Raw genomic sequence first — 21,769 nt, forward strand, 5'->3', positions numbered from 1 at the left:
ATTTGCCAAGAAGTAAGATTTTACATTTCAGCTTCACACTGGATATGTTGATGCTACAGAGTACTGTCTGTAGAATATTTTTAAAAAAGTTATGTGCCACAGTGCCGATACGTGAACTCGCATGCTGACCATTTCGGAGGCAGATATGCTGTCGCTATACTCAGACCAGCGAAATTTATTTTCTTTGCATGTCTTTCTATAGCTGTTTCCTTAAACTCGATGAAAAGTTAACTGGAGTACTTTTTGTTCCACTACGAAGTGTGACTATAGAACATCGGGGCTGATGCTGTCACAGATTAAGTGAGCATGCGCCAAAGATGAACGAGCAATAGCTGTGAAGCGTGAAATTTCTCAGTCTAACGCAGTCTGATGTCTGTAGCAAATCATTCTAATCCTGACCTTCGTTTGTGTAAGAGCTGTTATTTTGTTTGTCGAAAAAATGATAAATATAGTAATAGAGCAACGAACTGACGTGAAATTTCACATGAAACTTGGAAAAGCCGGCCGCGGTGGCCGAGCGGTTCTAGGCGCTTCAGTACCGAACCACTAGGCTGCTTCGGTCGCAGGTTCGAATTCTGCCTCGGGCATGGATGTGTGTGATGTCCTTAGGTTAGTTAGATTTGAGTAGTTCTAAGTTTAGGGGACTGATGACTTCAGCTGTTAAGTCCCATCGTGCTTAGAGCCATTTGAACTTGGAAAAAACTGCTACTGAAACCTATCGTTTACTAAAAGATGTGTATGGCAAAGACTGTGATAAACGTATGCGACTTTTTGAGTATATTTTCCAAGATAGCTGAGAAAATGAAGATGACTCACTCCCGGGACGCCCTTCAACATAAAACGAGGATGAAAATATCGAAAAAGTGTGTAATCTGATTCGGTGTGGTTGAGTAACCCATCGACTGCACAAATTTTCAAAGAAAGCGTAAGGTAAATTTTACGTAACCAATTTAACATGAGAAAAGTGTGTGCGACACTCTTACGGTCGAACAAAAAGGAGCTCGTGAAAATGTTTGAACTGACACTTTGATTTCCTACCCATCCTTTCCCTTTCCTCCCCTTTCCCACATTTCATGTTCAATTTGAATACCATTGAAAATGATCGTAATTTCTCGGGAAGAGTAATAACATTACACTAATCTTGGTTTTTCACTTATTAACAGATAGCGAAAAAAGCTCGAATGATCTAATGATTCAAAGCGAGGATGATTGTTTTCTTCGATATTGATGGAATTGTTTACTTTATTGGATTCCTGAAGGTCAAACTACCAATCAACATTACTATCTTGAGGTTCTTGCTCAACTCCGTGGGGGAAAAAAAAAAACGATTCGAAACTGTGGAAAAACAAGTCACCAGTTCTGCATAAAGACAATGTACCAGCTCATACCTCACTATCTGTTAAGAAGTTTCTAATGAAGTACAGCATCCACAGTGCTAGACCACCCGTCTCCTTCTCCTGACCTAGCACTATGTGACTTTTGTATATTCTCCAAGATCAAATCTCCGTTAAAAGGTACAAGTTTTCAGTCTGTTGAAGCAGTGAAAAGAAAAGCAACGCGCATAGTCAGAGAGCTCGCGGAGGAAGACTTCCAGCACTGTTTCCTACAATGGAAAACTCGTGTGGACAGTTGTAGGGAAAGACGAGGGGTGTATATTAAGGGTGACAAAAACTAAATATGCATTTTTTAAATAATTTTTTTTTACAGCAATAGCCCCGAAATTTTGTAGCCACACCTCGGTTGTTTAGGTTTCTTTTCGTTTCAGTTACACGCGAGAAGCGTGGGAAATATGGCTGGTTACCTGCAACAACGACGACACTAGTCTCTACTGATACCACAGTCACAATAAAAAAAAATAAACTTCACACAGCTCACACACAACCAACTGAAACAGGGTCCGCCAGAAACGCTTGCAGGAAGTTTTATATGATCCATCATAGAGGTGGACCTGCGACTGCGGTTAGTAATAAACTTGGAGGAATTAGTAATACCAACAGCCATGCTTCTTGTATATTAATTATACGACCAGTTTCGACACTGAATTAGTGCCATCTTCAGGGTTGTATGCAAACTAAATGGCAACATCCATCCCTCAGTACATTAGGACAAGTACACACTGGTCTCATGGATTTCTGTTTTCATGATGTGCGCGCTCCAGCAATCGAACAACTGATTGGAGTACAGACATCGCGTAAATAAAAATCAATGAGACCAGTGAACAGACATACGCATGTCCTAATGCACCGAGGGTTGGGTATCACGTTCCAGTTTGAATAAGGACCTGAAGTTTACACTGATATAGTGTCGAAACTGGTCTCGTAATTAACATACACTACTGGCCATTAAAATTGCTACACCACGAAGATGACGTGCTACAGACGCGAAATTTAACCGACAGGAAGAAGATGCCGTAATATGCAAATGATTAGCTTTTCAGAGCATTCACACAAGGTTAGCGCCGGTGGCGACACCTACAACGTGCTGACGTGAGGAAAGTTTCCAACCGATTTCTCGTACACAAACAGGAGCTGACCGGCGTTGCCTGGTGAAACGTTGTTATGATGCCTCGTGTACGGCATCACGTTTCCGACTTTGATAAAGGTCGGATTGTAGCCTATCGCGATTGCGCTTTGTCGTATGGCGATATTGCTGCTCGCGTTGCTCGACATCCAATGGCTGTTTGCAGAATATGGAATCGGTGGGTTAATGAGGGTAATACGGAACGTCGTGCTGGATCGCAACGGCCTCGTATCACTAGCAGTCGAGATGACAGGCATCTTATCCGCATGGCTGTAACGGATCGTGCAGCCACGTCTCGATCCCTGAGTCAACAGACGGGGACTTTTAGCAAGACAACATCCATCTGCACGAACAGTTCGACGACGTTTGCGGCAGCATGGACTATCAGCTCGGAGACCATGGCTGCGGTTACCCTTGACGCTGCATCACAGGCAGGAGCGCCTGCGACGAACCTGGGTGCACGAATGGCAAAATGTCACTTTTTCGGATGAATCAAGGTTATGTTTACAGCATGACGATGGTCGCATTCGTGTTTGGCGACATCGCGGTGAACGCACATTGGAAGTGTGTATTCGTCATCGCCATATTGGCGTATCATCCGGCGTGGTGGTATGGGGTACCACTGGTTACACGTCTCGGTCACCTCTCGCTCGCATTGACGGCACCTTGAACAGTGGACGTTACATTTCAGATGTGTTACAACCCGTGTGTATAACTGTCATTCGACCGAATGTTGCAGGTCCTGTACGGGGCCTTTCTGGATACAGAAAATGTTCGACTGCTGCCCTGGCCAGCACATTCTCCAAATCTTTCACCAATGGAAAGCGTCTGGTCAATGGTGGCTAAGCAACTGGCTCGTCACAATACGCCAGTCACTACTCTTGATGAACTGTGCTATCGTGTTGAAGCTGCATGGGCAGCTGTACCTGTACACGCCATCCAAGCTCTGTTTGACTCAATGCCCAGGCGTATCAAGGCCGTTATTACGGCCAGTGGTGGTTGTTCTGGGTGATGATTTCTCAGGATTTATGCACCCAAATGTAATCACTTGTCAGTTCGAGTATAATATATTTGTCTAATGAATACCCGTTTATCATCTGTATTTCTTCTTGGTGTAGAAATTTTAATGGCCAGTAATGTACTTTATAAAAAGTACGGCTGCTGGAGGTATTTCTTATTTCTACAAGGGTTGCGCTAGGTTGCAGGTCACTCTAAACGTCGCCTGTGTACTGGTTTCTGTGTTGCAGAAAACGCTGGACGCCAACCGATATGCGACGAAGAAGACGATCGCGCAGGGCATGCTGGACATCGCGCTGCTGACCGCCAACGCCAGCCAGCTGAAGTACGTGCTGCAGGCGGGGAACAAGCACGAGTTCTACTCGCTCATGGTCGGGCTCATCTCCACCTCCATCGTCCTCCAGGTGAGCTCCGTGCCCCGACGTTCCCACGTGGCTTCTGTACAGAGCACCTGTTCCTGAGTAGCACTTAGCGTCTCCCTCGCACACGCTATTCCTATCATAAAGATTCTATTTTTTCTTCTTCCTTTGCGCTTCTCATGCCTGCCAGTTCAGTGACTCTGCAGCAGCCGTGCGCTCGATTCAGGTGTCGACACTAATTTTCAATATCGATAGGATGCGTGGCAAGCTAATTCCTTTTGATGCTTCAAACTAAAGACAGTAAAACATAACTGTTGCAATACGATGTGTAAGAAAACTGTGAAACTGATTTTTCATCTGTTGCTGTTGTTGTGGTCTTCGGTCCTGAGACTGGTTTAATGCAGCTCTCAATGCTACTCTTGAAACGTCCCCTTAGAACAATTTACACACGACTGTGCTTAAACTGACACACAATATATATATATATATATATATATATATATATATATATATATATATATATATATTTTTAGCGCAACGCAATCTGACTTTCAGTAATCCCCACAAGAGAATGGCCCTGACTAGCGTTTCACAAATCACTTACCTCACAAAAATCTTCGTTACTCAAGCTACTGCAATACCGCGAGCACCACTACTGCCTGCTAAATAAAAGATTCAAACTACGGCAGGCACTAACTACTGATAGGTATAGTTAGCAAATGAAAGATTTTAATAGAGAACAACCAATGTATTTACCTTAATAGTCATTATATATATATATATATATATCTATCAGTTCATGACACCAATTCTTACAAATTTCAAAACTCCGCCATCTCTCTGCCCACGTCCACCACTGCTGGCGGCTCACCTCCAACTGCACAACGCTACGCGCTGTTAGCATCCAGCTGCCGCTGCGCAACACTACAATGGCAGACAACAATGCAAACCAGCCACAGACTGCACACGGCACAGCCAGTGATTTTCATACAGAGCGCTACGTGGCGGTGGCGTTACCAATTAAAAATCCTAAACAACCTATTTACACTTTATCCTGTGCAAGCTCCAAGCTGCTTCATCTCCCATTACCTACTGCAACCTACATCCTTCTGAATCTGCTTAGTGTATTTATCTCTTGGTCTCCCTCTACGATTTTTAAACTCCACGCTGTCCTCCAATACTAAACTGGTGATCCCTCGATGTCTCAGAACATGTCCTACCAACCGATCCCTTCTTCTAGTCACGTTGTGCCACAAACTCCTCTTCTCCCCAATTCTCTTCAGTACTTCCTAATTAGTTATGTGATCTACCCATCTAATGTTCAGCATTCTTCTTTAGCACCACATTTCGAAAGCTTCTATTCTGTTCTTGTCCAAACTATTTATCGTCCATGTTTCACTTCCGTACTTGGCTACACTCCATACAAATACACTCAGAAACGACTTCCTGACACTTAAATCTATACTCGATGTTAACAAATTTCTCTTCTTGAGAAACGCTTTCCTTGCCATTGACAGTCTACATTTTATATCCTCTCTACTTCGACCATCATCAGTTATTTTGCTCCCCAAATGGCAAAACTCCTTTACTACTTTAAGTGTCTCATTCCCTAATCTAATTCCCTCAGCATCACACGAGTCAACTCGACTACTTTCCATTATCCTCGTTTTGCTTTTGTTGATGTTCATCTTATATCCTCCTTTCAAGACACTGTCCATTCCGTTCAACTGCTCTTCCAAGTCCTTTGCTGTCTCTGACAGAATTACAATGTCATCGGCGAACCTCAAAGTTTTAATTTCTTCTCCATGGATTTTAATACCTACTCCGAATTTTTCTTTTGTTTTTCAAGCAGTGGTGTTGTCCCCTTCAAAGTAGTTCCTTTCAGCACCATTAAGTGACAAGTCGTTGATCCCAGTCTTGGTAGCAGCGTTGAGGACTTCAACTGTTGGGGCCTTTAACATGTCGGTCTCATTCTTTTGAATGTTCGCCAGAGTACCAAAATCGTGTCCTTTTAAAACCTTTTTCAGTTTCGGAAAAGAGCCATAGGGACTTGGATTAGGTGAACATAGGGACTGTTGAACAATGGGAATGCCTTTTGAGGTTAAAAATTCCGTGATGGAAGTGGCCGTGTGACATGGGGCGTTGTCATGATGCATTATCCACTTGTCCTCATTGTCTGGTCTAAGTCGATTCATCCTTTCCTGAGCCTTGCAGGGAAATTTTTGTAAAACACTTGCTTGGCAGTTCGCCCTGGAGGAACAAATTCTTTATGCACGATATAAATCATCATTATTTTGATCTCTGGTTAGCTCATTCGGGCTTTTTTTTTTCTGTCGAGGTGATGTCTCAATCCTCACTTCGCCTCAGCACTCCGTCTTCAGGCCACGAGTTGCCTACCGGGACAATCCGACGGCCGTATCACCCTCAAAGAGGATGCGGATAGGAGGGGCGTGGGGTCAGCACACCGCTCTCCCGGTCGTTATGATGGTATTCTTGACTGAAGCCGCTACTAGTCGGTTAAGTAGCTCCTCAGTTGGCATCACGAGGCTGAGTGCACCCAGAAAAATGGCAACAGCGCATGGCGGCTGGATGGTCACCCATCCAAGTGCCTGCCACGTCCAACGGCGCTTAACTTCGGCTATCTCAGAGGAACCGGTGTATCCACTGCGGCAAGGCCGTCGACACTTTATCTCAGGGTCGTACTAAAAAAGTACGGGATTCATCACCTGTTATCACACGACTAAACCATTCGAGGCCATTTGCAATTGTCTTAAGAAAATAAACACACACCTTTCTTCGACTGTCCTTTTCGGCACCATTTTGGCACGAACCTTCCGTATGTGCAAATCTTCGGTCAAAATTTGATGTACGGCGAAAGTGTTTAACAGATCACCCATCATCCTTACCGTTAAACGTCGATATGGTCTCACAAGAGCATGCGAACTTCCGGCGTTTTCGTCGGTTTGTGAAGTTGAAGGCCTCTCTGAACGAGGTTCAACGCGTTCTCGGTTTTCCAAGAATGATTTGTGCCAGCGAAAAATTTGTGCTCTTGATAAGGAATATTCCCCACAGTCCTGCATCAACTTATCAAAATTCATACTCACAGTTTCCCCAAATTTAACACAAAACTTGATGGCATAACGTTGCTCTAAATTACGCTGTTCCATTTTCTTAACACACACTCAGGTTCCCTACAAAAATCACGTGATGGCTGTATTGAGCTGAAACTCGGATTCAACGTCTGGAAGGGATGATCACGCTCGTTTACACAAATAGAGCAACACAGCATGGCCAGACTGCCTGCAGTGTTGTCAGTCTCATTACTTTTCGCTTTTTGTTGACGACGACACTGTTGGCTAAAAATCATCATTCATTTCCACTAAATGCTTCAGCCGGCAATACTACAGTGTACGTTGTCCTCGTGATCTGTCATACCACTTTCACTGCAATATCAAGCTGTCAGGCTTTGTCAGGAAAGTGCGTCATTTGGTTTAATAAAGGATCTCTTATGCTGGTATTGTTTGTTTATGCAGCAGTAGTCTCTGATGACGACTTATTTTATTTGGTATGATCACGTTGTCATCATAGCATGTAATCAGAAGGAAGGTTACCATTGTCTCTTTCAGGTGATAAATTGTGCATTAAATGTTATAGTCATCAACAATGAAAAAAATAAAGTGGAATTTACAGTCATTTCTGCAAAGTGTCATGCAGCTACGTAATGAAACCTTGCGACACTTCCATTCGTTGACGCAAGGCAAAAGGAAGTTTACTAAGGAAAGGTTATGCTTACAAGCTAAGATCATTCGGCTCTTAAGAAGACCTCGTTAGCTGAGGTTATGAGATTGACGTATATTGATCTGCAAAGAGCAAGCCCAGAAACAAAGATAACAATCCTGATACCCGCTGAAATATTGACACATTGTCACAACTACAAAGCTAAGACATCTTTGTATACGGTCGTTGACGAGCATACGGGTTAAAATCTGATTTCTGATCGGGTGTAAGGTGGGTTAAAAGCCATATATGCCATCTAACTCTGTACTTACGTATTACGGGCCTTAGTGATATCCAGCCAGGTGGAAACGTAGAGATCAAAAGCACGAATCAATCGACGTGTGGCAGTGTGCTGTGCTTCGATCGTTATATACAGGAGATTTGATGGTGCTAGAAGAATATCATAGCATGCTGATGGATCGAGAAAGGTGCCCGAACTAACCGACATAACTTTAGAATTAGACCGTTGGGAGAACATATCATGACAAAAATTCTCCATCTGGTACGAGACAGGCGAAATAGTCTCCGACGTCAAGCAGAATATTACAATTCCAGTTCCAGAGAGGGCAGGTGCTGACAGAGGTAAATATTATAGAACTATGAGATTCAGATACCAGGCTGTAAAATACTGACACAAATTATGTACAGCTGAATGGAGAAACTGGTGGAATGAGACCTCTGGAGAGATCAATCCGAATTCCGAAGAAATTTAGGAACACGTGATACAGATGCGATAGTAGGACTTATTTTAGAAGATAAACCGAAGACGAATCAAAGTTTATAGCATTTGTAGATTTAGAGGGAAATTTTGAAAATGTTGTCTTGAACACACAATTCGAAATTCTGCCTCGTACTCTTACCGATTCATGGACAGCCCAGCAAGATTCATGGTGTCATTTCCCTCCAGCACTACTTCAGACGTTAGTCGAGTCCTTGCCATGTCGTGTTGCGGCACTTCTGCCTGCTCGCGGGAGCCCTGCACTATATTACGCAGGTCTACCAGTTTCTTTGGCTCTTCAGTGTAATATTTCCGCAGACAATAGACGTCTGGACGTGAATTACTAGTGGGCGAATGTGTTGCTTTGGAAAGCCGTTCTACGTGGCATGATCTGCAATGACTCCAAAGAGAGGTAGCTAGAATCACAGATAATTTTGTAGACTTGTGGGACGAATATCCTACCAGAATTCTTTATAACAACCAGATACTAGGTTGCTCGGTTTTCTCTCCTTCATTAATGACCATCAGCTCGCCTTGGCTAATTTATCTTGTTTTGTTACGTGGTACTTCTTAATATGTTCGACTACCCCGATAGACTAAGGCTTTGATTCACGGATTTCAATTTTTTTCTGGTTTATCAGAGTAGCCTACAAAATAACATAACAAGTTATTGGTTTGTGTGTTGCAGAAGTTTGTACGTCATAACTACATATTGTTTGCAGCTTACTGAAAATCTTCGTGACTTTATCACATTACTCTACATCAGTGGCATTTCTGAACAACATGATAGACACAATAGCAGCTTCATTGCTTAAATAAGTCTACCACACACGACTAACTGCATGCATGAAAAAAGTGCAACCTCTAAATGAGAGAGTAAACTCTCGTGACGTATTGCGGACGTTTGTAAAAAAGTAACTGCCATCGATAATTTTCTTGTATTGTTTTGTGTCCTAAACAATCTAAAATGGTCAAAATAACATTTTCAACAGATTGAAACTTCCTGGCAGATTAAAACTGTGTGCCCGACCGAGACTCGAAGGCAGGACCTTTGCCTTTCGCGGGCAAGTGCTCTACCATCTGAGCTACCGAAGCACGACTCACGCCCGGTCCTCACAGTTTTAATTCTGCCAGTTTTAATCTTCCAGAAAGTTTCATATCAGCGCACTCTCCGCTGCAGAGTGAAAATCTCATTCTCTCAACCAATTGTTTCGCTTAGCAGTTTTACACAGACTATGGAGATAAAAAAGATTTATCGCTGGCCCATATACAGTAAAATCAATCATTAATAGTTTACCTAAATGTCAATTTTTTCTTGCAAAGCCTCGCATTAGTGGACTATTAAACTGGTGTAGGGTTTAATGACAGTTCGTGTAATCAGCAATAAATACCACACACAGTATGACAAAAATAAACTGAAAAGATATTAGAAACCCGTCAGCGAAAGGGAAAGTTAAGGTAGCGAATAACGCGTTGGGAGCTGCGTTTCTTGTTACTGAAATTTGTGAGTTCATATCTTTAAGTTATATGTACTTCCTTCAAATATTTTGATGTCGGAGAGATGTTGAGCACAGTTTTACCCTTCGTTTTTCATGGTAGAGGGAAACTGCTTTTCAGTAGCTACGCGCTTGTAATTTTTTTCCTAGTTGTTAGAGAAGCAGTCTGAAAGATGAGTTACGCGCTTGTTATGTTGCGGTAGAGGGTAAGCATGGAGCTTAATTCCACGCATAGATGACGTTTCCTCTTACAGTTCAACTTCCCGTCGATAATAAAGGGCAGTAGGCGGTTACAGTCGTACCTACAAGTGGGCGAAGTCGGTAATATAAATTAATGAAACGAGACGCTTCCTATTAAACGAATTTTCGTCACAGAAAGAAGAAATTTAGCGTGCAGGCACCGGGATGATGCTACAACTACCATCCCTATGGAAGTTTTCTTGTTTACTACACTACTAGCCATTAAAATTGCTACACCACGAAGATGACATGCAACAGACGCGAAATTTAACCGACAGGACGAAGATCCTGTGATATGCAAATGATTAGCTTTTCAGAGCATTCACAAAGGTTGGCGCCGGTGGCGACACCTACAACGTGCTGACATGAGGAAAGTTTCCAACCGATTTCTCATACACAAACAGCAGTTGACCGGCGTTGCCTGGTGAAACGTTGTTGTGATGCCTCGTGTAAGGAGGAGAAGTGCGTACCATCGCTTTTGCGACTTTGATAGAGGTCGGATTGCAGCCTATCGCGATTGCGGTTTATCGTATCGCGACATTGCTCCTCGCGTTGGTCGAGATCCAATGACTGTTAGCAGAATATGGAATTGGTCGGTTCAGGAGGGTAATACGGAACGGCCTCGTATCACTAGCAGTCGAGATGACAGGCATCTTATCCGCATGGTTGTAACGGATCGTGCAACCACGTCTCGATCCCTGAGTCAACAGATAGGGACGTTTGCAAGACAACAACCATCTGCACGAACAGTTCGACGACGTTTGCAGAAGCTCGGAGACCACGGCCGCGGTTACCCTTGACGCTGCATCGCAGACTGGAGCGCCTGCGATGGTGTACTCAACGACGAATCTGGGTGCTCGAATGGCAAAACGTCATTTTTTTAGATGAATCCAAGTTCTGTTCACAGCATCATGATGGTCGCATCCGTGTTTGGCGACATCGCGGTGAACGCACATTGGAAGCGTGTATTCGTCATCGCCATACTGGCGTATCATCCGGCTTGATGGTATGGGGTGCCATTGGTTACATGTCTCGGTCACCTCTTAGAAAGAAGAAAGTAGTATGTGGGATGTGGTTGGGCAACTGTTGTCACAAGCGTATTAATGGCGAGAGAAATAATAACTGGCTGCTGCTACTTTAGTTAGTGTGAATAGTGGAACAGTGTTTCGTCATTAAGGAGCAGGTCAGGATTCTCTGACTGGTGTTTATTAGTGGCCAGAATTTCGAATAATGTTGTTAGTTTTCTGCTTTTAGTTCTTCTATGGAGAACATCACATTTAATATTACGTAATGTGTGTAATCGTATGGCTTGGGCCCCCCGTCGGGCAGACCGCTTGCCGCGTGCCGGCCTTTCAATTTGACGCCACTTCGACGACCTGCAGTCGATGAGGATAATGTGATGATGATGAGGACAGCGCTACACCCAGTCGCTGGGCGGAGAAAATTTCGCGACCCTGCCGGGAATCCAACACGAACCCAGACGATTGACAATCCGTCACGCTGACCATTCAGCTACCGGGGGCGGACTTTAATATTATAAGAATGACAGTCATTCAGCGCATTTTCAGCAAAGATGGAATCTTCCTTTTTCAGTCTTCAACGCCTTTCATGCATAGTCAGGCTAGTATTTACAGCTCTGCCTAACTGACCTACATATAACGTGCCACACAAGCGCTTCTGTAGTTTTCATTAATTTAAAATATATGTTACTGTTCTCCTTTGGATCATTTTAGCACAAAACATCATACTAGGGTTTTCAAAATATTAGGCTTTCTTTAGGAAATGTTAACATTTTTTTATCGAGGAGAGAACGAAGAGCTTCTGTGAGCTGACAGACTCGCTGAGGTGTACAACTGTTAAATGTTTGTTTCTCGACAGTAAAATTCTTCTTAATCATATAATCTCGTTTTTAGTCTTATATCCATCGTTGCGTTTAAGTAAAGCTGAAGAGCATGAAGCGAAGTGACACAGCAGTTCGGACACTGCACTGATAGTCGGAGGACTGGGATTTAAATCTTGACTGGAAGTTTTCTGTGGGGTTCTTGGATTAGCCCAGACTAATAACGCCTTAGTACATTCGAATAGTTGTGACTGTGTTCCACCCCGTCCTCTTGCGCAATTGTCAAGGCACGTCGGATCACAGCTCAGATCCCGGCATACGTTATGATACAGTATTTTCATTCTTAACTTGAAACTGTTCAGTCAGAAACCTGGAATGTCCTCTGAGACACGGCTTCACAGTACGCGTCGCCACTATTTCGTTGATTACGGAGACTTTCCCAACAGCCGGCCTGTTGCGCCAACACTTCGAATGCTAATCAGCGGTAAGCAACTAGAACATGCGCATTCTTTGTAATCATTTAAAATTATAAGAATAACAGTCATTCATAGCATTTTCAGCAAAGGTGGAACCTTTCTTTCGCAGTCTTCAACGCCCTTCAGGCTTATTCAGTCTATCATTTATAGCTCTGTGATTTGCACTGCAACATTCCTCAAATGGACTGGCCTGTCCTGAGTCTCGACCTTAACCAAGTGGAGCACCTTTGGGATGAGTTAGAACGCCGAGTTCCCTCCAGATCCCAGCGTTCAACATCACTACATTCTCTGGTTTCGGCTCTTAAGGAAAATGGGCTGCGATCCTCCACAGGCACTCAGACAGCTCATTGAAAGCAAGTCTTAGAGCCGTCATAAAGGCACAGGGTGAAATCACTCCGTAATTAAGTTCATTAATTAGTGTCTGGATACATTCGATTAGTTTATACCCAAGTGAGACTATCTTGCCGCAGCCTTAGGTAAATGGAATATGACTGAACATTTCCAGGAGCAGTAGAAGCGCTCTCCTTGTACGCCGTGGAAAAAGACTGTCGACGGGAAGTTGAACTCCAGACAGTGGTGCATGTGTATCACGGAGTCGCATCAGCTTGTAGGCTTAGTGCTTGAGCTTGCAGCGGCCGCGCTTGTGTGCTGGGTTAGCAGCCGGCTGTGCCGAGCTGCAGCGCGTGGCTGGCGGAGTGCCTGGCAGTGGGTGGCGGTGGTGCGCAGGGCGTGATGGGCGTGCTCTTCCTGTCGCTGAACCTGCTGCGCGACTGCCGCCTGCACCAGGAGAGCTACCGCGCCTCGGCGCTCGTCATCAACTACATCGCGCTCGCCCTCTCCGTCGTCGTCACCGCGCTCAACCTGCTCATCTCCGCCTTTGACCCCAGTCTCGGGCACTTTCTCAAGGGCACCGACCTCGCCTAGCTGCCCGCAGCGGGACACCCGCGAACTACCCCGCCACACCGCTGTCGGTCGCAGGTAAGACGAACTGTTCGGGGATAGAACTTAGGGTAATACACTGAGGTCACGAACGTTATGGAATATAGATATGTTCATATACAGATTGTGGTAGTATCGCGTATACAAGGTATAAAAGGGCAGTGCATTAGCGGAGCTGACATTTGTACTCAGATGATATATGTGAAAAGGTTTCCGACGTTCTTATGGCCGCAATACGGGAGTGTTGACAGATGTGAAAATAAGTCACAGCTGCAAAATACTAACGCGAATTCTTTACAGACGAATGGAAAAAATGGTAGAAGCGGACCTCGGCGAAGAGCAGTTTGGATTCCGCAGAAATGTTGGAACACGTGAGGCAATACTGACCCTACGGCTTATCTTAGAAAGATTAAGGAAAGGCAAACCTACATTTCTAGCATTTGTAGACTTAGAGAAAGCTTTTGACAATGTTGACTGGAATACTCTCTTTCAAATTCTATAGGTGGCAGAGGTCAAATATAGGGAGCGAAAGGCTATTTACAATTTCTACAGAAACCAGATGGGACTTATAAGAGTCGTGGGGCATGAAAGGGAAGCAGCGGTTGGGAAGGGAGTGAGACTGGGTTGTAGCCTCCGATGTTATTCAATCTGTATATTGAGCAAGCAGCGAAGGAAACAAAAGAAAAGTTCGGAGTAGGTATTAAAGTCCATGGAGAAGAAATAAAAACTTTGAGGTTTGCCGATGACATTGTAATTCTGTCAGAAACTTGGAAGAGCAGTTGAACGGAATGGACAGTGTCTCGAAAGGAGGATATAAGATGAACATCAACAAAAGCAAAACGAGGATAATGGAATGTAGTCGAATTAAGTCAGGTGATGCTCAGGGAATTAGATTAGGAAATGAGACACTTAACGTAGTAAAGGAGTTTTGCTATTTGGGGAGCAAAATAACTGATGATGGTAGAAGTAGAGAGGATATAAAATGTAGACTGGCAATGGCAAGGAAAGCGTTTCTGAAGAAGAGAAATTTGTTAACATCGAGTTTAGACTTAAGTGTTAGGAAGTCATTTCTGAAAGTATTTGTATGGAGTGTAGCCATGAATGGAAGTGAAACATGGACGATAAATAGTTTAGACAAGAAGAGAATAGAAGCTTTTGAAATGTGGTGCTACAGAAGAATGCTGAAGATTAGATGGGTAGATCATATAACTAATGAGGAGGTATTGAATAGAATTGGGGAGAAGAGGAGTTTGTGGCACAACTTGACAAGAAGAGGGGATCGGTTGGTAGAACATGTTCTGCGGCATCAAGAGATCATTTAACAAATAAGTTGGGTGTTGAATATTCCGAGGTCCACTGTGTTAAGAGTGTGCCGAGAATACCAAATTTCAAGCATTACCTGTATTACCTCTCACCATGGATGATGCAGTGGCCGATGGCTTTCACTTAACGACAGAGAGCAGCGGTTTTTGCATAGAGTTGTCGGTGCTAAGAGACAAGAAACACTGCGTGAAATAACCGCAGAAATCAAGGTGGGACGTTCGGCGAAAGTATCTGTTGGGACAGTGCGGCGAAGTTTGGCGTTAATGGGCTATGGCAGCAGGCGAGCGACGTGAGTGCTTTTGCTGATAGCACGACATCGCCGCCAGCGCCTTTCCTGCGGTTGTGACCATGTCGGTTGGACCCTACAACCGGAAAACCGTGGCCTGCTCAGATGAGTCCCGAACCCATCAAGCCACCGACTCAAGTTGTCAACAAGACATTTTTCAAGATGGTGGTGGCTCCATAACAGTGTGGGCTGTTTTGACATAGAATGGATTGGGACTTTTGGTCCTACTGAACCGATCAGTGACCGTAAATGGCTATGTTTGTCTGCTTGGAAACCATTTGCCGCCAGTCATGAATTTCATGTTCCTATTACAATGCGCCATGTCACCACACCACAGTTATTCGCAACTGATGATGGTGTTAGGACAGCAACCAGCCACAAATTTACTTTCAGTTCCTTTATTCAAAGGGTACCGTTACCGCTTTTGACAATGTTAACTGGAATACTCTCTTTCAAATTCTGAAGGTGGCAGGGGTCAAATACAGGGAGCGAAAGGCTATTTACAATTTCTACAGAAACCAGATGGGACTTATAAGAGTCGAGGGGCATGAAAGGGAAGCAGTGGTTGGGAAGGGAGTGAGACAGGGTTGTAGACTCTCCCCAATAATATTCAATCTGTATATTGAGCAAGCAGTAAAGGAAAAAAAAGAAAAGTTCGGAGTAGGTATTAAAATCCATGGAGAAGAAATAAAAACTTTGAGGTTCGCCGATGACATTGTAATTCTGTCAGAGACAGCAATGGACTTGGAAGAGCAGTTGAACGGAATGGACAGTGTCTTGAAAGGAGGGTATAAGATGAACATCAACAAAAGCAAAACGAGGATAATGGAATGTAGTGGAGTTAACTCGGGTGATGCTGAGGGAATTAGATTAGGAAATGAGACACTTAAAGTAATAAAGGAGTTTTGCTATTTAGGAAGCAAAATAACTGATGATGGTCGAGGAAAGCGTTTCTGAAGAAGAGAAATTTGTTATCATCGAGTATAGATTTAAGTGTCAGGAAGTCGTTTCTGAAAGTATTTGTATGGAGTTTAGCTATGAATGGAAGTGAGACATGAACGATAAATAGTTTAGACAAGAAGGGAATAGAAGCTTTAGAAATGTGGTGCTACAGAAGAATGCTGAAGATTAGATGGGTAGATTACATATCTAATGAGGAGGTATTGAATAGAATTGGGGAGAAGAGGTGTTTGTGGCACATCTTGAGTAGAAGAAGCGATCGGTTGGTAGGAAATGTTCTGAGGCCTCAAGGGATCACCAATTTGGTGCTGGAGGGCAGTGTGGAGGGTAAAAATTGTAGAGGGAGACCAAGAGATGAATACACTAAGCGGGATCAGAAGGATGTAGGCTGCAGTAGGTATTGGGATATGAAGAAGCTTGCACAGGATAGAGTAGCATGGAGAGCTGCATCAAACCAATCTCAGGACTGAAGACCACAATAACAACAACAACAACCGTTACCGATTTCGAATCGTTGTCATTCATCTTCCGACGGTTTACACGCTTTCCTTATGACATGTGGTGTGTTTTTTACAGATTAATTGTTCTAAAATATAAATAATACATAATTATAATATATATAAATTATATTATAATATAATTATAATATATATAAATATTTGCTTGTAATTATGTGTTATTTATGTTTTATGACAATTAATATGTAAAAAACACACCACATGTCATAAGGAAAGTGTGTAAACCGCCTGAAGATGAATCACAACGATTCGAAACTAGTTACGGTACCCTTTGAATAAAGGAACTGAAAGTAAATTTGTAGCTGGTTGCTGTCTTAACACCATCAACATTTGTCTTCACATAACAGCCACGGTCTCCATCACGTCATCATATGACAAAATTGCATATTCGCAACTGGTTTGAAGAACATTCCGGACACTTCGAGCGATACAATGGGCCACCCAGACCGCTCGAGATGAATCACATCGACTATTTACGGGACATAATCGTGCACAAAAACCTGCACCGGCAACAGTTTCGCCATTATCTACGGATATAGGGGCAGCATGGCTCAGTATTTCTATAGGAGGCTTCCAATGATTTGTTGAGTTTGTGTAACGTCGAGAAGCTGTACTACGTGGACAAGGGGACAGCCGACACGATATTGGGAGGTATCGCATAACTGCTGTCACCTCAGTGTACAATGATGGCTTTCACGGCCGGTGTTTACTTCGCGTTGGTCTTCCGGGTTGTAGAGACAGTGATCAAACCATCACTTGAGGTGTGTGAAAAGACGAATAATTCGTGAGAAGTTTTATAGACTGATAGAGTTGAGCATATCATCTTAAACGGACAGTCCCAGTTAATATGATGCTTGGTGCCTCTCGACAAACAACATAAACATACGGTGCAAAACCATTAGTCACCACCGAGAGACCTGAAGCCAATATCGCTTGACACCACCTCTAGCCTTGATAGTGTTCTCAATTCGTCAAGGAAAGCAGCACACAAGTTTTCTCGCCTATTCCGTATCCAGCAGAAACCACTCATTAAAGGTTAGATGTGGGGACGTTAATTGTTACGTTTCGCCCGCTGTTCAAAATAATTCTATGGGATTAAGATCAGCTGATACAACTGGCGTGTCGAGGTGCAATGACATGCCACAATGACTGCAGATCAAAGGACGTATGAGTGCATTCTGTGAATACTGCTGTTGTCTTTCTGGACAACGGGAGTGCCCACAGCATACTCATCACTGTTAAAGGAAGGTCAATAGTTGGTCACCGAGAATATTAAAATAAACGTCGTGTTCATGTTCACGGTAATCTGACTGAGTGAGTCCAAGTCGTGGTATTCAAAACACCCTCAAAACATCCCAGAGCCGCTTCCAGCCTGAACTACATCCTCATGGGACCGATGACCTCACTGTTTGGTCCCCTCACCCGAATCAACCAACCAGCCAACCAACATCCTCAACGTAGTGCTGCTTAAATGCCTCATAGAACCTTTCGTGCATTCGACGCCTTCGATCAACTGAAAAAGAGGGAAAATCGGTCAGATCACACTGCACACATGCAGTCAAATTACTGCCCATGTTCTGTGTTGTTTGATCCGCTGAAGCTGTGCATCTATAGGACGCTGTGAGAACTGTCTTGTTGCCAGGTACCAGATGTCTATGGCATACAATTCCCTTCGAAATATTCGCCTCGAATCTGGTTAAAAGCAGCAATTATTGTCGGGTTTTGAAACTGATTGTCTTTCAGAAGGCGTGGCACCTACCTCTGGTCCCTGTTAGTTAGGACTTTCCTACCGACTAGTGTTCTTACAGCGTGCTACGTCATAACGAGTGGCACACCATCCCTTATACACACGTTGGACTGTTCACCTTGACACGCTAAAAAATCTGGCAATTTTTTCACTGTTTAATCATGACACCTCCGAAGGTGACGTCTCCTTTCTGTCGTTCTGTCAATTTTTCACATCGGCCAATCTTACTGAACTGATCCACGCACGCTATTGGAAAAGACACGCCACTTCACTGCCATAACTTACATTGGCGGTGGAGCGCCACATAGCCATCTGATACAAATTGCACACCATCTACAGCGCTCCAGGGCGACCAGCGTGGTATTTTAAGAAAGCAAGTGCGGTGTTCCTGTCTAGACGGGCCAATCGGGACCTACCGACCGCCGTGTCATCCTCTACCAATGGCGTAATATTGATGCGGTATGAAGGGGCATGGGATAAGCACACCGCTCTCCATTCTTTCTTGACGATGGAGACGCTACTTCTCATTCAAGTGGCCCCTCAGTTGGCTTCACAAGGCTTAGTGCACCCCATACCAGTCCTCCCGCCAAGAAAAAATCGCTAACAGTACTGAGATTCGAACCTGGGTCCACCACCTAGCAGGCAGACATACTGAGCACTCAGCTACGGAGGCGGACTGTTTTAAGACGTCGACTAATATTTTGTCTGGTGAGCTTAGGAAGAATCATTCTGGGAGCCAGTGCATTTCTTGACATTGTGGGGAAGAGTAAAGACCTCGACTGGTGTGTGTGACTTACTGATGATCATATGACAATTTTCTTATTTAGTTACTTGTCTTACACTGGTCATACAAACCACAGCCAGTCCTTGGCCTCACTCATTCCATCTTTCCACAGCTTCCTGTCAGCTGCATCTTCATCTCCCAGACCTAGTATCTGCATATCTCCCATGGAATTATCCTTCCATCTCGTTCTCGGCCTTCTTAATACTCTCTTTCCTTTGGCTTTTCCATCCTTTACTGCCTTTATTACCGTGTTCTCTTCTCTCCTCCTCACATGTCTGTGCCACCTGAGCCTTTTAAGATTCACACGCGCTACGATGTCATGTAGTGTGTGTAACTGGCTGAGTTATCTCTCTGTTTTTCCTTATTATCTACTGCTTCATTTTCTTTCAGTGGTTTCTCAGTTCTTTATTTTCAAAAGTGATTTTTTTGTTTGAAAGGAACCATGTCTGCCTTGCGCAGCACACTATTGGTTTGATGATGGTCTGATATGGTCTGTTATAATTTTATTTTTATTTTTGCATGCCTGGATAGTAACTTGGATCTTACGATGTTGTGTACAGCTCCTACACATCTTACCCCGGCTTGAATTCTCGTTACTTTCTCTTGTTCTATGGGGTTTTGTTGGTTGATACTGACACCGAGGTACGTGAAAGCGTCTGTCTTCTGTGTTGTTAGGTTCCTGATTGTTAGATGGTTTTGTCCTAGCTGACCTCTTCTTCCGATTACCGTGAACTTTGTTTTATACTTAGACCTGCTTCCTTAGTTTCTTCCATCTGTACAATTCCCATATCCTCCAGGTCTTCCATGCTCTTACCTATCACCAGAATGTCATTCGCAAAAGCCAAAGAAGTTTATCTTTTTCCTTATGGTGACTCCTGCACTTCTTGTGCTACTCTCCTCAGGGTGTTGTTGAGTGCCAAACCGAAGAGGGTTGGTGATTATTGCCTCCCTGTCTCAATCCTGTTTTTATCTCAAATGTTTGTGAGAACTCCCCCTGTACTTTCACTCTACCCTTTGATTCGATCACAAAAATTTTAGTTCGCTTTATCAGCTTGTCCAGTGTCCCACACTCTGCCATATCCTCCTCATCTCCTCTCTCACTATGCTGCCCTATGCCTTGCTGAAGTCTAGAAATATAAGTTGGTAATGTTCAGGGTCGATTATTATAAAAGTAACATTATAAGAAAATATTTTCGATATACTTGCAAGTATGTTGAAGTATCAACTAGCACTGATTTCTTCTTCATAAGCTTGCTGCAATCAATTAAAGAGAATTTTACACCAGCCGCATTTCGATTTTATTTACAAAGCATCTTCTGTGGTCATTAGTGTTTTGCGTTTTATTCACATATTCTGCAAACCACTGCTTTTTCCTTCTTTGTTAACGAAACTGATATTGAAAACTTCGTTACACGTATACAACGGCAGTTTTCACCTTTTTGTACTTCCACTTTGCGCTGCATTGGCGTTATTTACACTTCATCTCACTTTTGTAAATGAACTGCAGTTATATTTGTTCTTACTCAGCACAGTATTAGTTTGTAGTGGATTTATTTTCCTATGCATGCGCGTTATGTTTCATTCATTTACGTTCAGGGCCACTGCCAGAGCCTGCACCGATCATCAATCCTCTGCAGATCATTCTGGAAGTCGATACTGTCTTCTGGCGTTACTACTTTGTTGTAGACAACCGCATCGTCTACGTACAGTCTTAAAGAGCTTCCGACACTTTCTACTAGATCATTTATATACGTTGTAAACAGTGACAGTCCTATCACACTTCCATGGACTACTCCAGAAATGAACTTTACATCTGTGGATCTATTGAAACAGCTCCTCATTTATCCCTAAAAGGACTGAGTGGACCCTGTACGGGACCTCCCTGCGTCAGAAAAAAACTGAGGAGATACTAGAACTACGGCGCTGGCTGTTGTGTTCGACTATTGAGGTGGTTGCGTTCGGTTACTCTGGTATTTATTCTTGTCTCCGAAAGAAGTGGATACGAAATAATAAGGAACGAAGATACCCTGACTGTACCATATCTCATGCAGTCGGGAATGTAACGTTGTCCTTTCAGACACAAATCTGTTAGGCGGACTGTAGCTGTGGTGAACTGGCATGGTGTTAAGATACTGTACTCGCTTTCGTGAGGACAGGGTTCTAATACCCCTCCGGCCATCGAGATTTAGGTTTCCCTAAATTGCTTATGGCGAATGCTGAGATGGTTACATTGAAAAAGAATATCGTGGATTTCGTTGCGTATTCTTCCCCAGTCTGTGACTGTGCTCCTTCTTATCGTCAACGTGACGGAGAGTTAATCTGTAACCTTCCTACCTACTTGTATATTAAGTGAAGCACCCAGAACACATGGTCCGACCTCAGTGTAACTTCGTACACATGCACGCCTTTGGCGGTTATGTATATGAACAGTGTTGCAAATTTTTGCGAGAGGTATAACGGCCACGCGAGTGCATTAATGTTGCTACAGGGCCTGGAAGTATAAATACAGGGCGCGAACAGTGTCATATGTTGAGTGATCTCTGTGAAGGGCATGTACGGGATAACAACTATTGAACTACATGAAATAAGATCGTCAATACTTCGTTTGCGTTAGGACGTTGGTCGTGCGTATTATGGTTTGGTTTTGCAACGAAGCCCACTTTCATTTGGATGGGTTCGTCAATAAGCAAAATTGACGTATTTGGGGACTGAGAATCCGCGTTTCGCCTTCGAGAAGTCTCTTCACGCTCAGTAGGTGACTGTGTGGTG

The 21,769-nt window shown here is 43.6% G+C and overlaps 1 protein-coding gene across 7 annotated transcripts in view; it reads left to right on the top strand.

Moving 5' to 3' along the window:
* LOC126355404 (ninjurin-2-like) overlaps positions 1-21,769 on the top strand; it is a 144,164-nt gene that overhangs the window by 74,369 nt on the left and 48,026 nt on the right. For 4 of the 7 annotated variants that reach the window (XM_050005702.1, XM_050005706.1, XM_050005708.1 and 1 more), the window contains exon 2: positions 3,768-3,941. In XM_050005702.1, coding sequence (XP_049861659.1) covers positions 3,768-3,941 — 174 coding nt within the window. Of the gene's footprint in view, positions 1-3,767; positions 3,942-13,169; positions 13,422-21,769 lie in introns of all 7 variants that reach the window. The other 3 variants (XM_050005704.1, XM_050005703.1, XM_050005705.1) reach the window with 1 other exon arrangement.

Source organism: Schistocerca gregaria, chromosome 3, assembly GCF_023897955.1.
Source record: "Schistocerca gregaria isolate iqSchGreg1 chromosome 3, iqSchGreg1.2, whole genome shotgun sequence".
In the NCBI taxonomy this organism is placed as follows: Eukaryota; Metazoa; Arthropoda; class Insecta; order Orthoptera; family Acrididae; genus Schistocerca; species Schistocerca gregaria.